At 42.5% G+C, this 18,900-nt stretch overlaps 1 protein-coding gene across 1 annotated transcript in view; it reads right to left on the bottom strand.

Annotated features, from left to right (window-relative positions):
* AMFR (autocrine motility factor receptor) overlaps positions 1–17,392 on the bottom strand; it is a 320,402-nt gene extending 303,010 nt beyond the window's left edge. The window contains exon 1 of the mRNA XM_078670185.1: positions 16,860–17,392. Within this exon, the coding sequence (XP_078526311.1) occupies positions 16,860–17,102 (243 nt within the window). The 5' untranslated portion in view covers positions 17,103–17,392. The remainder of the gene's footprint in view (positions 1–16,859) is intronic.
* Positions 17,393–18,900: the final 1,508 nt, after the last annotated feature.

The following is an 18,900-nucleotide window of genomic DNA, read 5'->3' on the forward strand; positions in this document are numbered from 1 at the left end:
ATTTGTGCGTTTTTATATAGCGCACACTTTACCCGAAGGTGTCAGAGCGCTTCAAAATAGGAACAGAACTGATACATGAGAACATTACAAGTGAACAAAATACAAAAGCAAACGTTACATTAACTGAAGCAATAATGACAATCGTGAGCCAACAAAATACAAGAGGTAGCAAACGGTGCATTACAAAAGTGACAATCGTGAACCAACAAAATACTAGAGCTAGCAAACGGTGCATTACAAAAGTGACAATCGTGAACCAACAAAATACTAGAGCTAGCAAACGGTGCATTACAAAAGTGACAATCGTGAACCAACAAAATACTAGAGCTAGCAAACGGTGCATTACAAAAGTGACAATCGTGAACCAACAAAATACTAGAGCTAGCAAACGGTGCATTACAAAAGTGACAATCGTGAACCAACAAAATACTAGAGGTAGCAAACGGTGCATTACAAAAGTGACAATCGTGAACCAACAAAATACTAGAGCTAGCAAACGGTGCATTACAAAAGTGACAATCGTGAACCAACAAAATACTAGAGCTAGCAAACGGTGCATTACAAAAGTGACAATCGTGAACCAACAAAATACTAGAGCTAGCAAACGGTGCATTACAAAAGTGACAATCGTGAACCAACAAAATACTAGAGCTAGCAAACGGTGCATTACAAAAGTGACAATCGTGAACCAACAAAATACTAGAGGTAGCAAACGGTGCATTACAAAAGTGACAATCGTGAACCAACAAAATACTAGAGCTAGCAAACGGTGCATTACAAAAGTGACAATCGTGAACCAACAAAATACTAGAGCTAGCAAACGGTGCATTACAGGAGGAAAAAATGACGTGTGCATTGCATTGGGGATTGACGCATGCATTGGGGATTCTGAATAGCATCCTATAATACCCAGGCCCAGCCCTCCTGACTGGCCATATTCCAAGTACTGCATATTACAGATTGAATCCTCAGGCTCACTGGCAGTGGCTCAGGCTTTAAAGTTGAAACCTTTTGCATGCACGACGACGCAGTCCGTTCTAAAACCACTTCTTGCAAAAAAAAGTTTGCAAGCATGCGACTTAGCATGGATGGAATATCTATGTTTATGCATGCAGCACAGAAACAGTACTGGTGCAACAGCAACTGTTGTTCCTTTGAGTTTCTTTCTGTATGAAGATCCAGGAGAATGCATTCTGTGGCTACATGTCTGTCTTTGCAGTGGAGCTCATAGCCTCTTTTGACAAGCTGCAGGCCATACTCCAGTACATGCTCACTTCTCGGCCACAGACCGCAGTTCAGGTGTCACGAGACCTAAGCAGGCAGCGGCTAAATCGTGGGGCCAAATTACATCGATTTGAGGCAGTAATGGCAATTGTGCAGCACAATTTGCAACAATTCAAAAGTGCATTAAAAGACATTTTCACCAACCGACTGCTACAAAAAGAAATATCCCTCTGGCTCTGTCCGATCTGTTGAAATGCAAATCCTAAATTGCCTATCACTGCTGGTGCACATTAATGCAATCTGCTGCCTCTGGCCTGTGCCTATGAACAATTGAATAACTGAATGGAAAGCCTTGGGATGGGAAGGAATGTATTATCTGACTGGATCAGTCAGTCTACTGATCAGGTTTCCTTTTCAGAATGATGTTTCGCCTACATAATAAGTTCACAGACACGACGCGTCACGCCGGCATCCTGGGCCAGTGACATAATCCTGTCTTGCTGCTCTGGATGGCACAGACAGGAAATTAGAACCTCCTACTGTGGGTGATGATGATGCATGATCATCCCTTGCTGAAATTCAGATCAATCGAGTATTACATCTGACATTTAGCCGTGCCAGTTGAGGATGTGGGTGGAGCCAGTGGAGGGGGTGGGGCCAGTGGAGGAAATGGGTGGAGCCGAAAAAAGTAGGTGTGCCCTCCAACAAACATTTGAGCACCTGTACTTCATATTTTACAAATTAAGCGGCAGGACGCGGGGGCACTCTGCTCGAAGGGAAAAGTGCATGCGAGTGTGACAGAACACAATTGTACGCAGCTGAGAGATACGCGGAATGCAGGATTTATGGCATGAAAAACATCTATGGGATCGAAGCGAAGCTGTAACATCCGAGGACTGTCGGATTTACCACAAATGGTAGGATTTGCTGCAAGTGACGAGAGTCACGGAGAAGATATATTTCAAGAGTGGGTTTGTCGAGAAAGTAGGACTCACCTCGAGCATAAAGGTCTGCAACAAGTAGGATTTTTCACAAGCGAAAACGTTTGGAACTGTGGAATGCGGAAAGATTAGCAGAAGGTAGGATTAATTGCAAACAAAAATGTGTGTAGGGTTGAAGTTATTGAGGGTGTGTGGGTACTAGGATTCATTGCAAGTGAAATGGTGTCAAGTGAGGTCTGTAACCAACAAAGTAACTGTGGAATTGCAATAAGCCGAAATGTGTGCAGTGGGCAGGAGTGACTGGAAGCAGGATGTGTTGCTGAACTGGACTAAGCAAAAATATTGGTGACCAGAACGACTGGCCACAAATGAAAAGGTGTGTCGATGCCAGGATTCACCATAGTCGCAAACATTTTTGGACTATAGATTTTGCAAAAATCATTAGGGTGTCTTGGCAACAGAATTAGCAGTCCTCAGAAAGGTGCGTATGACAGGATTTGCCTCATTTCAGAAGATCAGTGGACAACAGAATTGATCATATCCATAGTGGCTTTTGAACGACTCAATTCACCATAACTGAGCAGGTGCATGGATATCAAATTCACAAGAAAAGGTGAGAGTAAGATCATTTGTCACCATTGAAAAGGTGATAAAAATACACAATTCACCTAAATCTAATAGTTGGGTGTATAACACAGTTTGTTCACCTCAAAAGAAAAGAGGAGTCACAACAAAAAGGTCTTAAGAGAGCACAGCAGATCTTTACTTGAAACGTGTACCGACAACAGAAAAAGAGTGTGGACAAACCAAGATGGAAAAGTTGTGCCATCTGTATTAAAAAATTGATTGGAACACCAAGTTCGAAACAATAAAGGCGTGCGCACCCCTAAAGGTATTTGGGACAATTCCATGGAAAGATTGTTTTGGAGATGACCTGCCCACTGGATATGGTCTTGGTTCGACTTGTGCTACGTACGAGCCACCAGAGGCCGTGAGTAGTGAACCTGGGCCTTACACACAGCAAGAACTGGAAGCAGGTGTGGCAGACGGCAATCTGGTGAACCGACCGCAGGAGACGAAGTAGGTACAGGAGCTCTCTTTTTGAGAGAAAAAGTACGGAAGGGAGTGTACATGTTGTCTTTAAGTGATGTTTCACTTTTCACTGCGATCTTATTATGTTAGGTTGGTTATGTGTACTGCACAGTATGGGCATGCAAAGATAGGAAGCGTAAACTGGAATGAGAGCAAAGAGTGCTGCGGATGGAGTGGTCTTTTCTGAAATGGTAGTATTTCACCAAGAGTCTATGTGCTACTGGGGTATGACAAAAGAGGTTGAAGTAGGTGTGTGGAAGTGAGGGGTGATAGTGCGAAGAATCATGCTTGGCAGAGAGTTTCGTCACAGAGAGGTACCAGGGTGGATCACAATTATGTATTTTTTGCAATTTATATTAATTTTTACAATTTATTATACATACACTGATGTCAGGTGCTGTCAAGCTCTTGTGTGCTGTGCAGGATGAGCTGCTAATCTTCTCACAGGGTTGCAATACTATAAATGACCATGTGTCGAGACCCCACGCACCACACCCAACTCTTCCAACACAAGACCTTCTATAACAAGAAATACAGATCCAGAGTTCTGCCTGCACCCACTCGGGACACTGTGAATGCTACAATGCCACAAGAGGGGTACTGAGAGCTACACAAATGCTATATTGCATAATATCACGTGAACAGCCAGTAGTGACAATTTGCTACAGCACTACTCTCCCTTATTGTCATATCAGACAAGCACTTCTTAACACCTTCGGTGCGGGGCTGTTCCCCCCGCTGTGTTGTGGGGCGGGCGCGTACAGTGCCCCGGTGCTCATGACGAAGTCAGCTCGTCATGAGCCACGGCTACGCCCATGTTGTCAGTCATGCTTGCCTCCTACGCGCCCATGTTGTCAGTCCTGCTTGCCTCCTGCGTGCCCATGTTGTCAGTCATGCTTGCCTCCTGCGCGCCCATGTTGTCAGTCATGCTTGCCTCCTGCGCGTGTGTGTATGTGTGTGTGTGTGTGCAAATGCAATAGGTCTCGCATTTGTGAGAGATTAAGCTATTGGCATTGTAAATGACAATGCCATTTATTTATCTGTTTTCAAAACCAACACATAAATACAAAATTTGTCATTTACAATGCCAATAGCTCTAACTTTTACAAAGGCGAAACCGTTGCATTGTAAATGCTTGTATTGTTCATGTCTGCAAACATACTATCGTTTCCATAGGAAGGAGCAAGACACTAAGGATTGAAACAGTTTGTGGAAAGGGTGATAGTGTGCTAATGTATTACAAAGAATAAAATACCCTCAGCTGTATGTTAAAAAGATATTGCAAGTTACCTTGGAGTTCCATCACCTTATAAAGAAGAAAATGACAGAGCTAACTACATCTTTGCTAGAATACAGGGCTCACTTAGACGAAGGGCGCAAAAAGGTGGGTACATTATTGGCAATCTGCTGGCGCACAAGCGTACAGCTATATTGCAGAGAATAAAGACAAACATAGCAGGGGGATGCAAGCAACTGATGCTTGGGAAGCTAGGAGATCTCCATACTAACTACCAAGCAAAGTACACAGCAAATCCTACTGACCCTAAAGCTAGATCCACCTATCTGAATTTAGAGGCCCTCTCTGTGATACCCAAATCAGAGATAGATTTAGAAATCTCCACAACTAATGCAGAGATAATGGCTGTAATAAAAAGCCAGAACCAAGGCAAAGCAAGTGAATCCCACGATTTTACCTCTGCATTTTATAAGCAATGCACTCTACAGATGCTTTCAATCTTGGCTAATGTCTGACAGTTTTGGGAACAAGCAAGGAATCATTGGTTCAATGTCGGAAGCCACACTTTCTTGCACACTGAAAGTGGTAAAAATCCTCTTTGCTATAAATGTTATCATCAAATCTCCATGTCTAATGTAAATGTTACAACTGTTGCCAAAATTCTGGTAATCCAATTGGACAGGGTGAAGACACTTCTAACGTAGGCAGACAAGATGGGGCTTATCCTCTTTACGTTGACCAGTGACACCACAGAGAGCCCTGCACCCAACAGATATTTCTGGGCAGTTACGCAAAAAGGCGATACTTTATCCCTTAATGTGGGAAAAGCTACTGGTTTAGGAATGCGGGATGCTTGGGCAAGATTTAGATTTACGGAATGGGATGGGTGGATACCTTCTATGATGCCCTCTAGACAAGGACTCTAACGCATAACAGATTTTCCAAAAGTATCAACATCCAGTGAGGTATCCAGCAGGGGTGTCCTCATGCTCCCTTGTTGTCATGAATCTAGAGCCGCACTTGTAAATAAAATAAAACAATGAACACCCACAGAATAGAGAAAACACATACTTCCACACTATTTAAACTGTCTGCATTCCCTAATGACATAATGCTGTTTCTCCTTGAGCCCAAACAATATAGAGTTCTAACAGGCCTTCAAATCAATCTAAACAAATCAGAAGGCCTAGTCATGGTGGGTGGTTACTCCCTTACTTAAAACCTCCAATTAATGAACCCCTTTAGATGGTCACTGGGTGGCATTCACTATTTGGGTACATACCAAATCCCAGAACCTCCACCTTTGTGTGAAGAAAAACTTTAAGATAGTGCTATAGAAAACCAAGACCACCCTTATTTCCTGGCACAACCATATGTGAATGCAGGGGAGTAGAATAGCAGCACTTAAAATGACGTTACTGCTGAACATCCTGTACATGTTTCAAGCTTTCCTCTCCCACTCATGAAAGAATAGATAGTATGTCTCAAGAACTCTCTAACACATTTGTCAAGGGATGCCTCATTTGAGTTCTAAAGCATGTAAGAAACATCCCGAGTAGAAAGGACTGGGTGAACAGCATATACTTCTCTATTATCAAGCCACCCAGCTGTGATACATGTTAGAATGGCTCAGACTCAAAAATGATAAGTTGTGGTGGTTCACTGACGACCCACCAAATGGTAGAAGTACTGTGGGTGTCTAAACACCAATGCTGCTGAAATCTGCATAAATCCCCAGTCACTCGCACCATTTTAAGGGGTAGTATGGTTAAGCATATGGGACTAACTGCATTCCATTCACCCCCAACACCCTGGTGAGGAAACCTGGACTTTGGGCCTTAGTTTAGGGTTGCCGATTTCCAAATTTGGAGAAGTCAGGGCTTTGTGACCTTTATGATAGAAGCACTCTTAGAATGTTTAAAAAATATAAGATTGACTACAATATGCCTGAATCTGACCCTTATCGATAACGCCAACACAGGCACTAGGCTCTACATCCAATGATTAAAGAAAGCACTATAAGACCCCCTGCTGTTTTTGAAAAATTATTTGAGCCTCTCAGAACCACCACTTAGTGTCCAAGAACGGTGTGATTCCTCTTAAAAGGCAACCTATGCCAAATACGCATATCAGAGCCAGTGTAAAAGATACCTCAATGTTGCTTTAGATCATTAGCAATGGGAGGAAGTATACACAGTGAACAATTTTAAACATGCACAAGAAAGCTACTGTACAAGTTCCTGTATAGGTGGCACTAATACCCCAGAGCGTTACATAAGATCGACAAGAGCAAGCCTGAGGCATGCTGGAGACAGTGTGATGAACTGGTGCGCTCCTACACATACCATGGGCTTGCCTGAAACCCGTACAGAATTGTGTGGGGGGGGGCGTTAAGGGCGTCTCCCAAACAGCAAGCAGGGATATAGATAAATGCCCAGAGATGATCATTCTTGGAGACACTGCAGGGGTGGGGAATTCATATCACCTGACATGTTGTTTCTGTCAAGGGCAAGCAGAATGATTGTGTATTTTGTTCAACAGAGAACCAGATATTAAATCAAAGTAAACAAGAACAAAGCTGAAGCACTTTCACTCTCACAGACCATCAAGAACACTGAAACAATTTACATTAACATTGGAAACTGTGCATACGTTTCTGACTGGCTAAAAGCCCATAAGTGGGCACTAGACGGCAATTGGCTGAGGCAGTCCAGAATATGCCCCATGTAAAACATGAAACCATATCTTGATTTTGGGTAAAACAGCCCAGTGGAATAGGCTCAGTGCTGACTGGATGTTGGAGGGTGGGTTGCTGAAAGCAACTTGTGTTTCCCCACCACCAACCCGCACACTTTACCCCGGAAACACAGAGAAGCTACATGAGGGTGAAAGGCCGCTGCGACAGGGGTTTGTTGGTTTACTTGGTGTATGGGGGTGAAGGAAGGAGCTGAATCAGGAAGGGGTACTGCTCAATGCAGCGTTAGAATTGCATTAACTTTATTTTCAAAGATGCTAAAAAGGAGAAAAACAAAAAGCGATTACATAGTACAGCAAGCCCCCATTAGCAAAGGGGCACCATCAGCTGACAGAGTACTGGTCCAAAAACCTTTAGAACAGCCAGACCATTCCACATTAGCTGGATCGAATTACTGGTCAGTCGACCACTGGCAATAAAGGACTATGGTTGACCCTTCCCCCTCTTTCTCATATCTTCATCCACATATCAGCAGGGAAGCCCACCCTTGTGACAGTACTTTGAGCAACGCTGTTGTCATCCCCTGATCCGGCAGCAACCCCCTCAGTTTGGGAAGTTAGTTTGCTGGAGGGTACACCTGCTGCACGTAATTACTGCTCGAAGTATGTATAGTGTGTATCTACAGGCATGCAAGTCTTTGAAATGTGTGGAAGCATGTTTATGTGAAGAAAGTATCTCTCTGCTTGGGGTGAATAAAAGGGATGTGTTGTCTGTCTATGGAAGGTCTGTGTGTGCATGGTGTAGGTTGTGTCTTTGTAGAGCGTTTGTGTGTGTCTATGCAGGGTGTATGTTTGCAAAGGGTGTGTGCCTGCATAGGGATTGTGTGTCTGCAGGAGAGTTTGTTTGTGCCCAGCTGGTCGGTATATGTCTTTCAATAGGGAGTGTATGTGTCTATCTTGATAGGGTGCATGTAGATCTGTGCAGGCGAGGGGTATACGCCTCTAGTAGTGAGGGCCTGCAAAAGTGTGTGTAGTGTCTGTGCAGAAGGTGATGTGTCAGTCAATGCAGAGGTGTGTGCATTTGTGTGGTTATGTGTCTGTGCAACTGGGTTGTGTGACAGTGCAGTGGAATGAGTTATGTGTCCCAGGGCTGCAGGTCATTGCTGTTGGCTTGTGTGTATGTGAAGTCAGTCAGTAAGGCAAGAAGAAAGGGAAAAAACCAATTAGGTTGTAAGAAGGCCTGGCATCTTGTGATAGATAGCAACTCTCAGACCACACAGAAATCCTGATTCTTTTATCTTGCACTGCAGCACTTTGCTACTCCACCTTAATATTGAATCCAGAATAACGTGTTATCAGAATATTGTGTACGAAATATCGGGGACCAAAATATCAAGACAGTAATATGCATGTAATGATTCACTATTCTTAACTCCACAGTCAATATTTTGGTCCTCAATGTTTTGAAGCATGATGTTTCTATCATAGATATTTCAACATACAACCAAAATGGATGGATATGCAAATGGGATGCAGCTGGCATTTTGGACAAGGGTGTGTTTCAGTACTTTTTGGGTGAATAAGGAGGATAACAATTTTCTCAACAATAAATTCAAAATTTTACTTTAGCATTTTTTGCAAACATTGACATCATTGGTCTGGTTTATAAAACCAAAAATTAATTACTGTTTCTGTATCAGCCCACAATTGATTTAGGGAGTAGGTGGGATTAGTTAGTTGTTTTACAGGACTTTTAGATTTCTGTCAACTCTTGTCCGATGGACAAATAGATCATTTACAAATGTCCACACATTGACCCCAACTGAAGATATCTATCCCTTACATTCAAGGAAAGGGAAATTCTCACAGCTGCTTCTACCAGTAAAACTGAACACTTCAACATTACGTGGGGACATACTGTGCTCTAACTAGGACCCCTGGATCCAAAGGCTGTGGACATTTAAGAGTTGAGAACCTAATGTACAACCAGAAAGAAAAAGCATATGTATTTAACAAACTGTGGAACCGAGTGATATCTTACATAACCGTCCATCGCACATACCTAAAGAGGCTAACTGCATTGGGCCCGATAGAGATGGATTTCTTCTCTACGGTGTATGTAACACGTTGGAATAACCTAGGGTGGAATGGGTCCTGGCCTAAATAGAACTATTGAATTTCGATTCGATTCAATAAACTTTATTTCGATTCATAAAATAGAATCATAAAAGTATACACAGTTTATAAGAAAACATTACGCAAAATTATTAAAAAGACCATACAATAACATTTACATCCATAATTAAATATTATATGACCAAAATGGGTATACAATTCATTTAATATAAAAAGATCACGTATATAAACAAATTGGTGTAAAGTGCTTGTGCATTCCATTTAGATACCAATCTATAGAATAATCTGCTACGTGTATACCAAATAGTCACAAAGGATTTACATTGATGCTATTTAATAACGATTTCTGATAGTAAGCGCCAATCTAATAAAGCTAAGTACAGCACTACATATAACTGGGGTTGATAAGGACAATAGATACTCATAACCCTCTTTATAATAACGGGATCCAAGATTTAACAAAACAGGCTTAATAAACCGATTTCTAGGGTCTTTATACAAAGTACAAAAAAGAAGAAGGTGCACAGTACTTTGTGAAACCTTCTTGTTACAAGGGCAAGGAGGTAGCCTCTCACACCACCCTCCTTGCTTTGGAAAAGCAAAAAGAAAGTGCAGTGTGCTAAGACGGAACCTTGTTAAATAAAAGCGCCATTGAGTATGCATGATATACGATAGGTAGAACTCTTGCTTCAGTTTACTCCCACTATTTGCCAGCTCAGTATTTCGTAACATGCCCAACCTAGTACGATAGGCATTTTTAATTGTCAACTTAGCATCCTTTCCAACGGATTCGGGTTTTGGTATATATGCCCCAAGCCAATTTTATGAAAGGTTTCTTTTACATATAGCAACCATGGGATCTTCATTGAATGATCAAGTTTAAGGCAGTCTTGCAAAATTTCCTTTGTAAGTTTCAGATCTTCAGACTGCCAAACCTTGCTCCATTGCAACAAGGGAGAAACATGTATGATCTCACTCACGAATTCAATACCCATCTCAGTAGAACAGAAACTATTTGAAGTCCCAGATGGGACAGATAAAATGCGCTTTATAAATGTATTTTCCATGACTTGGATGTTGTTACAATTTTGTATCCCCCACACTCCCGCACCATATGTTGCAACAGGGAGACATTTTGCTTTATATAAGGTTTTTAATTCTGCAATCGGTTTTTGACCCAATTTGCTAGAAAAGCGGAAGAGGGCCTCTATGCATTGCGTAGCCTTTTGGACACGTGCTAATATTAAAGGGTCCCAACTCAGTGTTTTACTAAATAAATTCCCCGGATAATTAAAATTATCGACTTTCCCAATAATTAAGTTTTTCACCACAAACCTGTGAGTTTTTGCCCCTTTAGGGCCACAGGCCAAGGCAAAAGACTTTGTAAAGTTGACCCTAAGATCTAATCCTTTCATAAAGGCATCGAAGGCACTCAAACAGGTTTGCATACTGTTAGCAGTAAGGGTCATTTACACCGTGTCATCTGCATAAGATAACATCGGTATCCTTTTACCATTTACCAAACGAAAATCTGCACAACTTTCCAACAAGTAACTTTCCAGACCGTTGGTATACACCAGAAACAGGATACAGCCCTGGCGGACGCCTTCGTGGATGGGATAGGTTTTGTCTTCTCACCACCTGGGCCAAATCTAATCCTCACTGTTGTGGCAGCATGCAGTCTGCGGAGCAGTATAACCAATGGTTCTTCGAACCCCATGGCCTCCATCATTTGCCACAGCTTACCTCTACATACAGTGTCAAAACCACTGGATAAGTCCATGAAGGCCAGGTGAATACAACACCCTTCGCCTTCATGTACTTACCCATAATTAGAGCCAGATTAAGACACTGCTCTGTGGTTCCTTTACCTCGCCTGAACCCATACTGTGAATCCACAATAATACCGGATGACTCGGCCCATGCTTCCAGGCGTGCCAGCATCACCCTATCCATCAACTTACAAGACGCATCAATTAACGATATCAGTCTATAACAGCACGGGTCACTTTTATTACCCTTCTTAAAAATCGGTACCACTACCGCCTCTTGCCATGAGGTCGGAATACGCCCTACCACAATTGCTCTAAATACATTTAATAAAAGTGGTGCCCACACCTCGACATTATATTTAAAAAGATCTAAAGGGACTGCATCGGGCCCTGGGGCCTTTAGTGAGATACCCTTCCTTAGAGCAGCCTCTACCTCTGAGAGAGTAAATGAAAGGCTAAGTGTTAGTGCTGACTCCAAATGGGGATCACTAACTCCCTCATTAGCAGTTGACAACTTCACCCCCTTTGGATTAAAAATTCTGCCATAGTGTGCTTCCCAGATATCTCCAGGTATATGCACCAACATATCGCCCTTTTCTTCACTATTTACGAAGGGACGATTTATTACCTCCCAAAATAGCCTACTATCTCTCAGGTCTGACGCTTTCCCCAGGTCATCCCATGCCTTCTTCCTTAAGTCTAATTTTCGCCTATTAATAGACTCTCTATACATTTTCCTTGACTTTCTAACCAGCTCTCTATCCCGTGGTGCTTGATGTAGTGCCTTTGTTAATCTTGTTTGTGCTGCGGAACATTCAGCATCAAACCATTTGCAGCTATTTCCTTTTTTCACCCCCACAGTTTTTAAGAGGTGGGATGCCACATTGCCTAAAAGAGCCTCAAAATTCTTTATTATTACATCCGGCTCGTGGGTGGGGGTTAGACAAGCATCCATCCTTGCCTTATTTCTTTTAAGAATCTCCACCTCCAATTGCCTTGCGTCTACCTTATCCCATTTTAAAGTGGCCCCTTGATTCGGACTATATTTTAATGGCAGTTCAGGGATCTGTATTCTCTCCAAAACAGGGCTCAAACTTAAGATTAAAGGGTTGTGGTCGCTAGCAGGATTCACCTCAATCTGAAAATCATTAACGAAATGAGTATACCTTCTAGAGGCCAAAGCGAAATCAATTACGCTCATTTGGCCCCCTGTGCCCTGGAAAGTGGGTATACCCGATGGTCTAGAGAAGCTAGGCATATCCAAGACACAAAGTTCATTAATCATAATGATGTTATTCAAAGCATCACCTTGTTTTGAATGCTTGAAATGTGCCAATGGCTGATCATTTGAAACTACCAAACCACAAACTCTAGTTCCGCTAAATTTACACAGGACACAGTTAAAATCACCTACCCACATGATGAATAGAGGAAATACAATGTTAGTCACTTTGACAATCTCCTCCTGTAGTTTGTCAATGACAGATGTAGCATTGGGATCAAATATATTATAATACCAATTGATTAAAAGCAGCGGCACTGGAAAAAGGTCCTTAATCATAAGCATTTGATACCAGGGAGATTCCACCAATGTGGCCATTTTTATGGAGTTATACTTCACAGAAATGGCTGTCGTGAGACCACCTTTAGCTCTTACAGCATGTGAGGGTTCGGCGTGTACATTGAACATTTGATAACCATCCAAGCTATGACCCCCTCTGCTCCAGGTTTCTTGGAGGCAAATTATGTCAAAGGATTCGATGAATTTTAACCACACCTGATCCTCTAACCTCCGGGAAAAGCCAGCTATGTTCCACGAAATCAGGCAGAAGGAACACCCCTAAGCCAAACTATCTCCATCCTCATCCCCCAGTGATATCATTACTGTCGGCTGGGTCTCATCCCTCCCATCCTGGGTTGCTACTATGGGGATGATTTCTATGCCCAAGGGTACCATTACTATCTGATCGATCTCATCTCTCCCACCCTGGATTGCTACTATGGGAATCGTCAACGAGTTAGCGCGAGGGTTTATATTACTAACCGTTTCTACCCAAGTTCCAACTGCTTCATCTTGGTTTTGCCTCTTAAAGCTGCTAGCCCTTTCCCTATCCGTTTCTTCAACCCTGCTATTAGGAATACAGACATTCAGGAGTCAATCCACCCCCTCCAGGCCCAAGTGGATCGAATCTGTTTCTTAGCGGTAGATGCTGTACTGCCCAATCCAATCTATTGTCACCTAATGGTCTACCCCTGCCATAGATCTGTGATACAAAAGGGGGTGGTGATGGACGGAGCATCTGAATCAATCAAACACTCACACCCAGTCAAAAGATCTGGGTTTAATCCATCACCGTTCTTTAGCCCACTCTGCCACCCCAGTTCAGACATGGCTATCTATTAGCCCCAATTCAGCGGTCTCAGGAGTGCAGGGTTAATCCGTGGAAGCAGGTTGCAGATATTCCAAAAATGCCCACTGTTGAACGGGGAAGCGGGGGCCGCGAGCCGTAAAGTACTGCTTGAGAGCTGGGGCGAGAAGAGACACCAGCTGCGTTAGGTTAGGAGGCGCAGTGAACGCTGGGTCTCGCAGTCCCGCACCTTTCAGGTAAGGTCTATCCGGTCTATGAGCCCCAATTCAGCGGTCTCCGGAGTGCAGGGTTAATCCGTGGAAGCAGGTTGCAGATATTCCAAAAATGCCCACTGTTGAACGGCTTTGAGGGGCTCCCGCGAAGCGGGGGCCACGAGCCGTAAAGGTTTGCTTGAGGGCTGGGAAGAGACACCAGCTGCGTTAGGTTAGGAGGCGCAGTGAACGCTGGGTCTCGCAGTCCTGCACCTTTCAGGTAAGGTCTATCCGGTCTATTAGCCCCAATTCAGTGGTCTCAGGAGTGCAGGGTTAATCCGTGGAAGCAGGTTGCAGATATTCCAAAAATGCCCACTGTTGAACGGCTTCGAGCGGCACTGTTGAATTTGAATATAAAGGAGGAGAGTTTGGGATATGGTTTAAAGTTGGGAGGGGTGGATCTTTTCAGGGTTTTGTTCGGCAGGCAGGAATGTCCAACTTATGTTGTGTGATAACAAATACCAATAAAAATTATTAAAACATAAAAGACTATGAATAACAAGATTTGTTATTTAAGAGAAATACCGGATAGGCTCAAAATGCACCAGACATTGTTCATCCTAAGCCTGGTGGATGACAGCCTGTGGTTTTTAAGTACAACCTTTGATGTCTCCCAAAGCTCATGTTTTCCAAGAAAGAAAACACACAAATACATATATGTTCGTACAGGAGCTTTAGGTCAGCCTTCTTTATCCACTAGTCTCTTCAACTGTTATTTAACAATAACCCATCAATTAACAATAAAGACTGGTTAAGTCAATAGATCTGGTCTTGCCTAGCCTGCATTATTTTCTAAATTCAAATCTGCAAGCATACGCAATAGGAATTAAACGTTTTAACGTAATAATAAAATACAAAATAATTCCCTGCTAAATGTGAAATATATAAGCTTACAAAGAAAACGTAGAACATGACCCCTCGCAAAAATAATTTTTTAAAAATTATTATTAAACGAAAGCACAAATTAAAATTTTAATGAAAGAGGTGTGCCAGCGTAAATGATATCAATAGTATATTTGGTGCCATCAGTCTTAGCCTGTAGCTACCCTGGATTTCTTCTGAAGCAGGCAATTTGTGCACAGTTGGTGGGTTTTTATAGCTTAAACTCTGGTGGCTAGATATTTTGTTTGTCGCACTCTTAAAAAGAAAGAATCTGTTCTAACTAGACTTAAGCAACACAGACCAGAACTGGCTACAATGTTGACTGTTTGGAATGAATAAAACTAAGGTTGCAAGGTAATAAGCCCTGCACGAGTTTCTGGCACATTACTGCTGTATACCACGTCTACAAACCTTTGTGTACCTTTACCACTGAATTAACAAGGCACGTTATAAGTGATGTATATAAGTCTGTACAGAATAGATGACAAAGCACTATCTATAACTATACTTTAAATAAAGATTCAAACATGCAAACTAAAATCTATGAACAAAACATGTTAAAATGTATACATGGGACAACGTAAACCATGCAGTACAGTATATTGATATTGCAATTCATTGATGAATTCCATGACTGTAGAAGAACGAGGCCTGAAGCAGAGTTCCTTCATAAGGTTATGGAACTCAGAGGTGACTAGCAATATCCCCATCATGTGTGGCAGGGGGAACTTTATTACTTATAATGTGTGGTCCCGGCATCACCTTTCCCACAAACCACTTAAATCCTTGGAAGGTAGTGCTTCCATATGAAAGATTAAGCATGTTTGCAAGCATGAAGATTAAAAACAATTTCTAGTACAAAATTAAACACACCAAAAGAGATGTTAGATGTTTGTTGCAAAAAAATAATAGAATCAGTTTCATATAAGTCCGTTTTTTTTTAAAGCAAACAAGGCACAGTAGCTTGGAATGAGTAGAAACATGCAAAAAAATGTTTTTAACTTATCTATAATTACCCAAGGTGTGCAAAACAAACATGTTGCCATGAATATCTCCTGTTTGCCACTGTACATCTATAAAATCATAGCAGAAGAAAAAAAACTGTTTTGTTTTCTTTAGATTGCAGCTTTAATTGTGCTCCGTGCCTTGACCAGCCTTTCAACTTGGCTGCTGGCTCTGGCAGAAAGCAATGTGACATCAGAACTCAACAATAATAAGTTAATACAGTTTAGCAGCTACATCATTTCTTTATAATACACGACTAGGTGTGTCACAAATTGCACACTCTGTATGGAATTATAAATGGGTAACAGTGAATTATGGGGATGTTTTCACCTCAATTTTCAGAGTGCCATCAAATAGACAACAAAAGCGAAGCTCGAGATGTCTATGATGTCGCTCTGAAGTGAAAAACATCCCCGTAATTCACTTTTTATACTATCCATAATTTGATGTTAAGTATGGCATTGAAATCATCTGCCCCTGCTTTCAACTGTTTGGCATTAGGGTAATGGGGAAAGCCATACAAAATATAGCCTTTTCTGACAGTCCCAAATGTGAGAAAATAGCATACCTGTCACCCTTAACCAACTTACCCCACATCCTGCAGCTCAGCTTTCTGTCAAAGCAGACAAGCCACGCTGTGCTGGCATGCTCTCAGAGTCCTGGAAGGCCTTGATGATGTAGCAACAGTGTGCAACAAGTGTTGTTATTAACTGTTGCAACGTCTTAGCAATGAGTTCCCAGATTTAGAATCTAGTATAGATAATATGAGATTCATATGAAAGTTATGAGCCAAAGTATAGCGAAGTAGAAGGAGGAAACACCATTTACATGTCAAAAACCTAGGGTACGTATTCTAAACAATGGATGGATGGAGGATCCATTAGGGGCATGTTGAGAATACAAACCACACGTAGTGCAACGTTAGAAATTATAATGCGTACACTCAAGAATGCGGTCCATGTTACAGATACATTACAAGGATGAAGGCCACATTATGTATATAACTGTGACGAACTGACGAATACTGTGTACATTAAAATAGTCCATGACACGCTCCAAGAAACATTCAGAATCAGTTTACATGAAATAAGAACTTCTGAGAACGTGCAATGGTCTGAGGTTCGGTACATTTAAGGGATTGCCGGTCTACGTTTACTATTATGGGAACTTTTGAAAGTCGGAGAGAACATTAAAAGAAGCACTCGGCAGCCTAGGCTTATTGGGATGTTTCGGCGCTGGAACGGCAGGAGACTCACCCAGACGCAGAGGCTGTCAGAGACCAGGTAGTAGACGAGTTGCATGGCCAGGCTTCCGTCACCTCCTGGTTCGGGCTCTGCCTGGGGGTCCTCCACCGCCTCCTCGCTCTCCTCCCCATGGCTCGGCGGATCGGTCACCCCCCGGTAGGCGCTGAAGAAGCTGACGCCGAGCAGCAGAGCGCTCAGCAAGGTGTAGGTGCAGAGGCTAGGCCAAGGGAAGCGCTCCAGGAAGAGAAACGGCATCTCCGGGGACAAGGACCGGTGGCGCGACCCCGAGCGGGCCGTCTGCGGCCTCCCGACAGTCTAGGAGACTACAGTGAGACACCCGAGAGACCTGGGGGTGTGATGGACAGCTGACAGGTCCAAAGGAGGTTAGCAACTGCCACGCTGGGCTCAGCCCCCCGATGACAGCCTCGGGACTACAAACACCTGACAGACCGGAAGTTCAAGCGGACATCCATGGTAGGCCAGGCCTCCCCCCGTAACTGTGTAGTGACGTGTAACGTCATCACGCGCGGTGTCTGCTCGTTTCTGAAGGAGGAGGGGCGAAGGGAGGAGTCAGTGAAATGGGAAACTGGAGGAGTAATAAACCAAGATCGACCGTGGGAACAATTATAAAGGATTATAAAAACAGAAAGCTAATATAAGGACAAAAGGCGTACGAAACGAACGAGTAAATATAAAACAACAAAAACAAGTTGATAAAATAACTACTGCGTTTGTATAGTGAAAGGTTTCAATAGTGTCGTGTTAAGAAATACTCCAAATCCAAACGATTAAAGTATTTATTGTAAGTGAACATCAATCCAAGGAGGAGCTTCCTTCCAGTCCTTCCTTCAGCAGCAGCGCAGCGAACTGCCTGAACTGACCAAGGAACAACCGAAGGAGCTGGAATGTACATTGAAAATAAACATGCAATGCAACTTACAATCCTCGTGCTAATAAACTCTAAACAAAACATCCCTCGTGCTACAGCACGAGAACACGATACTTTAAAGGAACACAACATGTCGCTAATCGCATAGTTCATAGCGTAGCCATCAGAGGATGCACATCTTCCAAACACGCAGGAACGGTGGAGCACACCCAGCAGGCGGCGCAGGGCACCCCTCTACCTTAACACAAAGCTATTTCTTTACATTGACACCTGTCATCCTCTTGCTTTAAAATGTGGATGAAATCTGGATTTCTATAGGTTAAACTATCGTGGCTGGGTATTTTGTTTGTGGCGCTCCCAAAACAAAGGAATCTGTTTTATTTTTTCATTTTCAAAGTTTTATTCGACAACAGTCATAAAAGCAATTCTACATCCCTACTTACATAACACAATAAATACTATGACAGTGTTAAAAAACATCTTTTAAGAAACTGATTAAACATATCACTGTTGTTACGAAATTAGCAACGTTAAAATGTAGTACTCAACCATATCTATGATATCTTCAAACTGTGCCTAGCTGCTGTAGAGTGCGAATACGTATGATCCATGACCAGCCTAGGAACTTTGCAATAGCAATCGCCAAATAAGGTGTACAGTCTGTTTCCAATATTCTTAATGCCTCTATACATCTGCGTGTTCCTAGGCTCAGGCACACTGGTTTTATCCATTTGCGTCGTGGGATGGCATACAAGGGGCAAACAAACAATAAATGGGCTACATCCTCTATCAAATTTTTACAATTGGGACATTTATCATCTGTATTTGTCGACCATTTACAGGTGAACGCCTTTGTTGGTAACGACCCAATCCTGAATTGAAAATACAGTTTTCTGTCAAATGGTTTTTCGATAATGTCCCAATAAGATTCACAAGAAGGTACAGATTTAATATCCAAATAGCGCGCAGTTAATTTTGAGCTAGAACCTATACATTGGGTAGATAACCACATCATTTCCCAATACATATTTTTTAACATGGCCTTAGATGGAAAGTTTTCGATATCGGAAGAATTCCATAGATGATCAAGTTCCAGCTTGCTGAGCAGGGCTCTTATTTCTTTTAACCACAGGATCGAATGGAAACGATCAGCCCTTGTGATGT

The sequence above is a fragment of the Lissotriton helveticus genome, chromosome 12 (assembly GCF_964261635.1).
Source record: "Lissotriton helveticus chromosome 12, aLisHel1.1, whole genome shotgun sequence".
Taxonomy (NCBI): domain Eukaryota; kingdom Metazoa; phylum Chordata; class Amphibia; order Caudata; family Salamandridae; genus Lissotriton; species Lissotriton helveticus.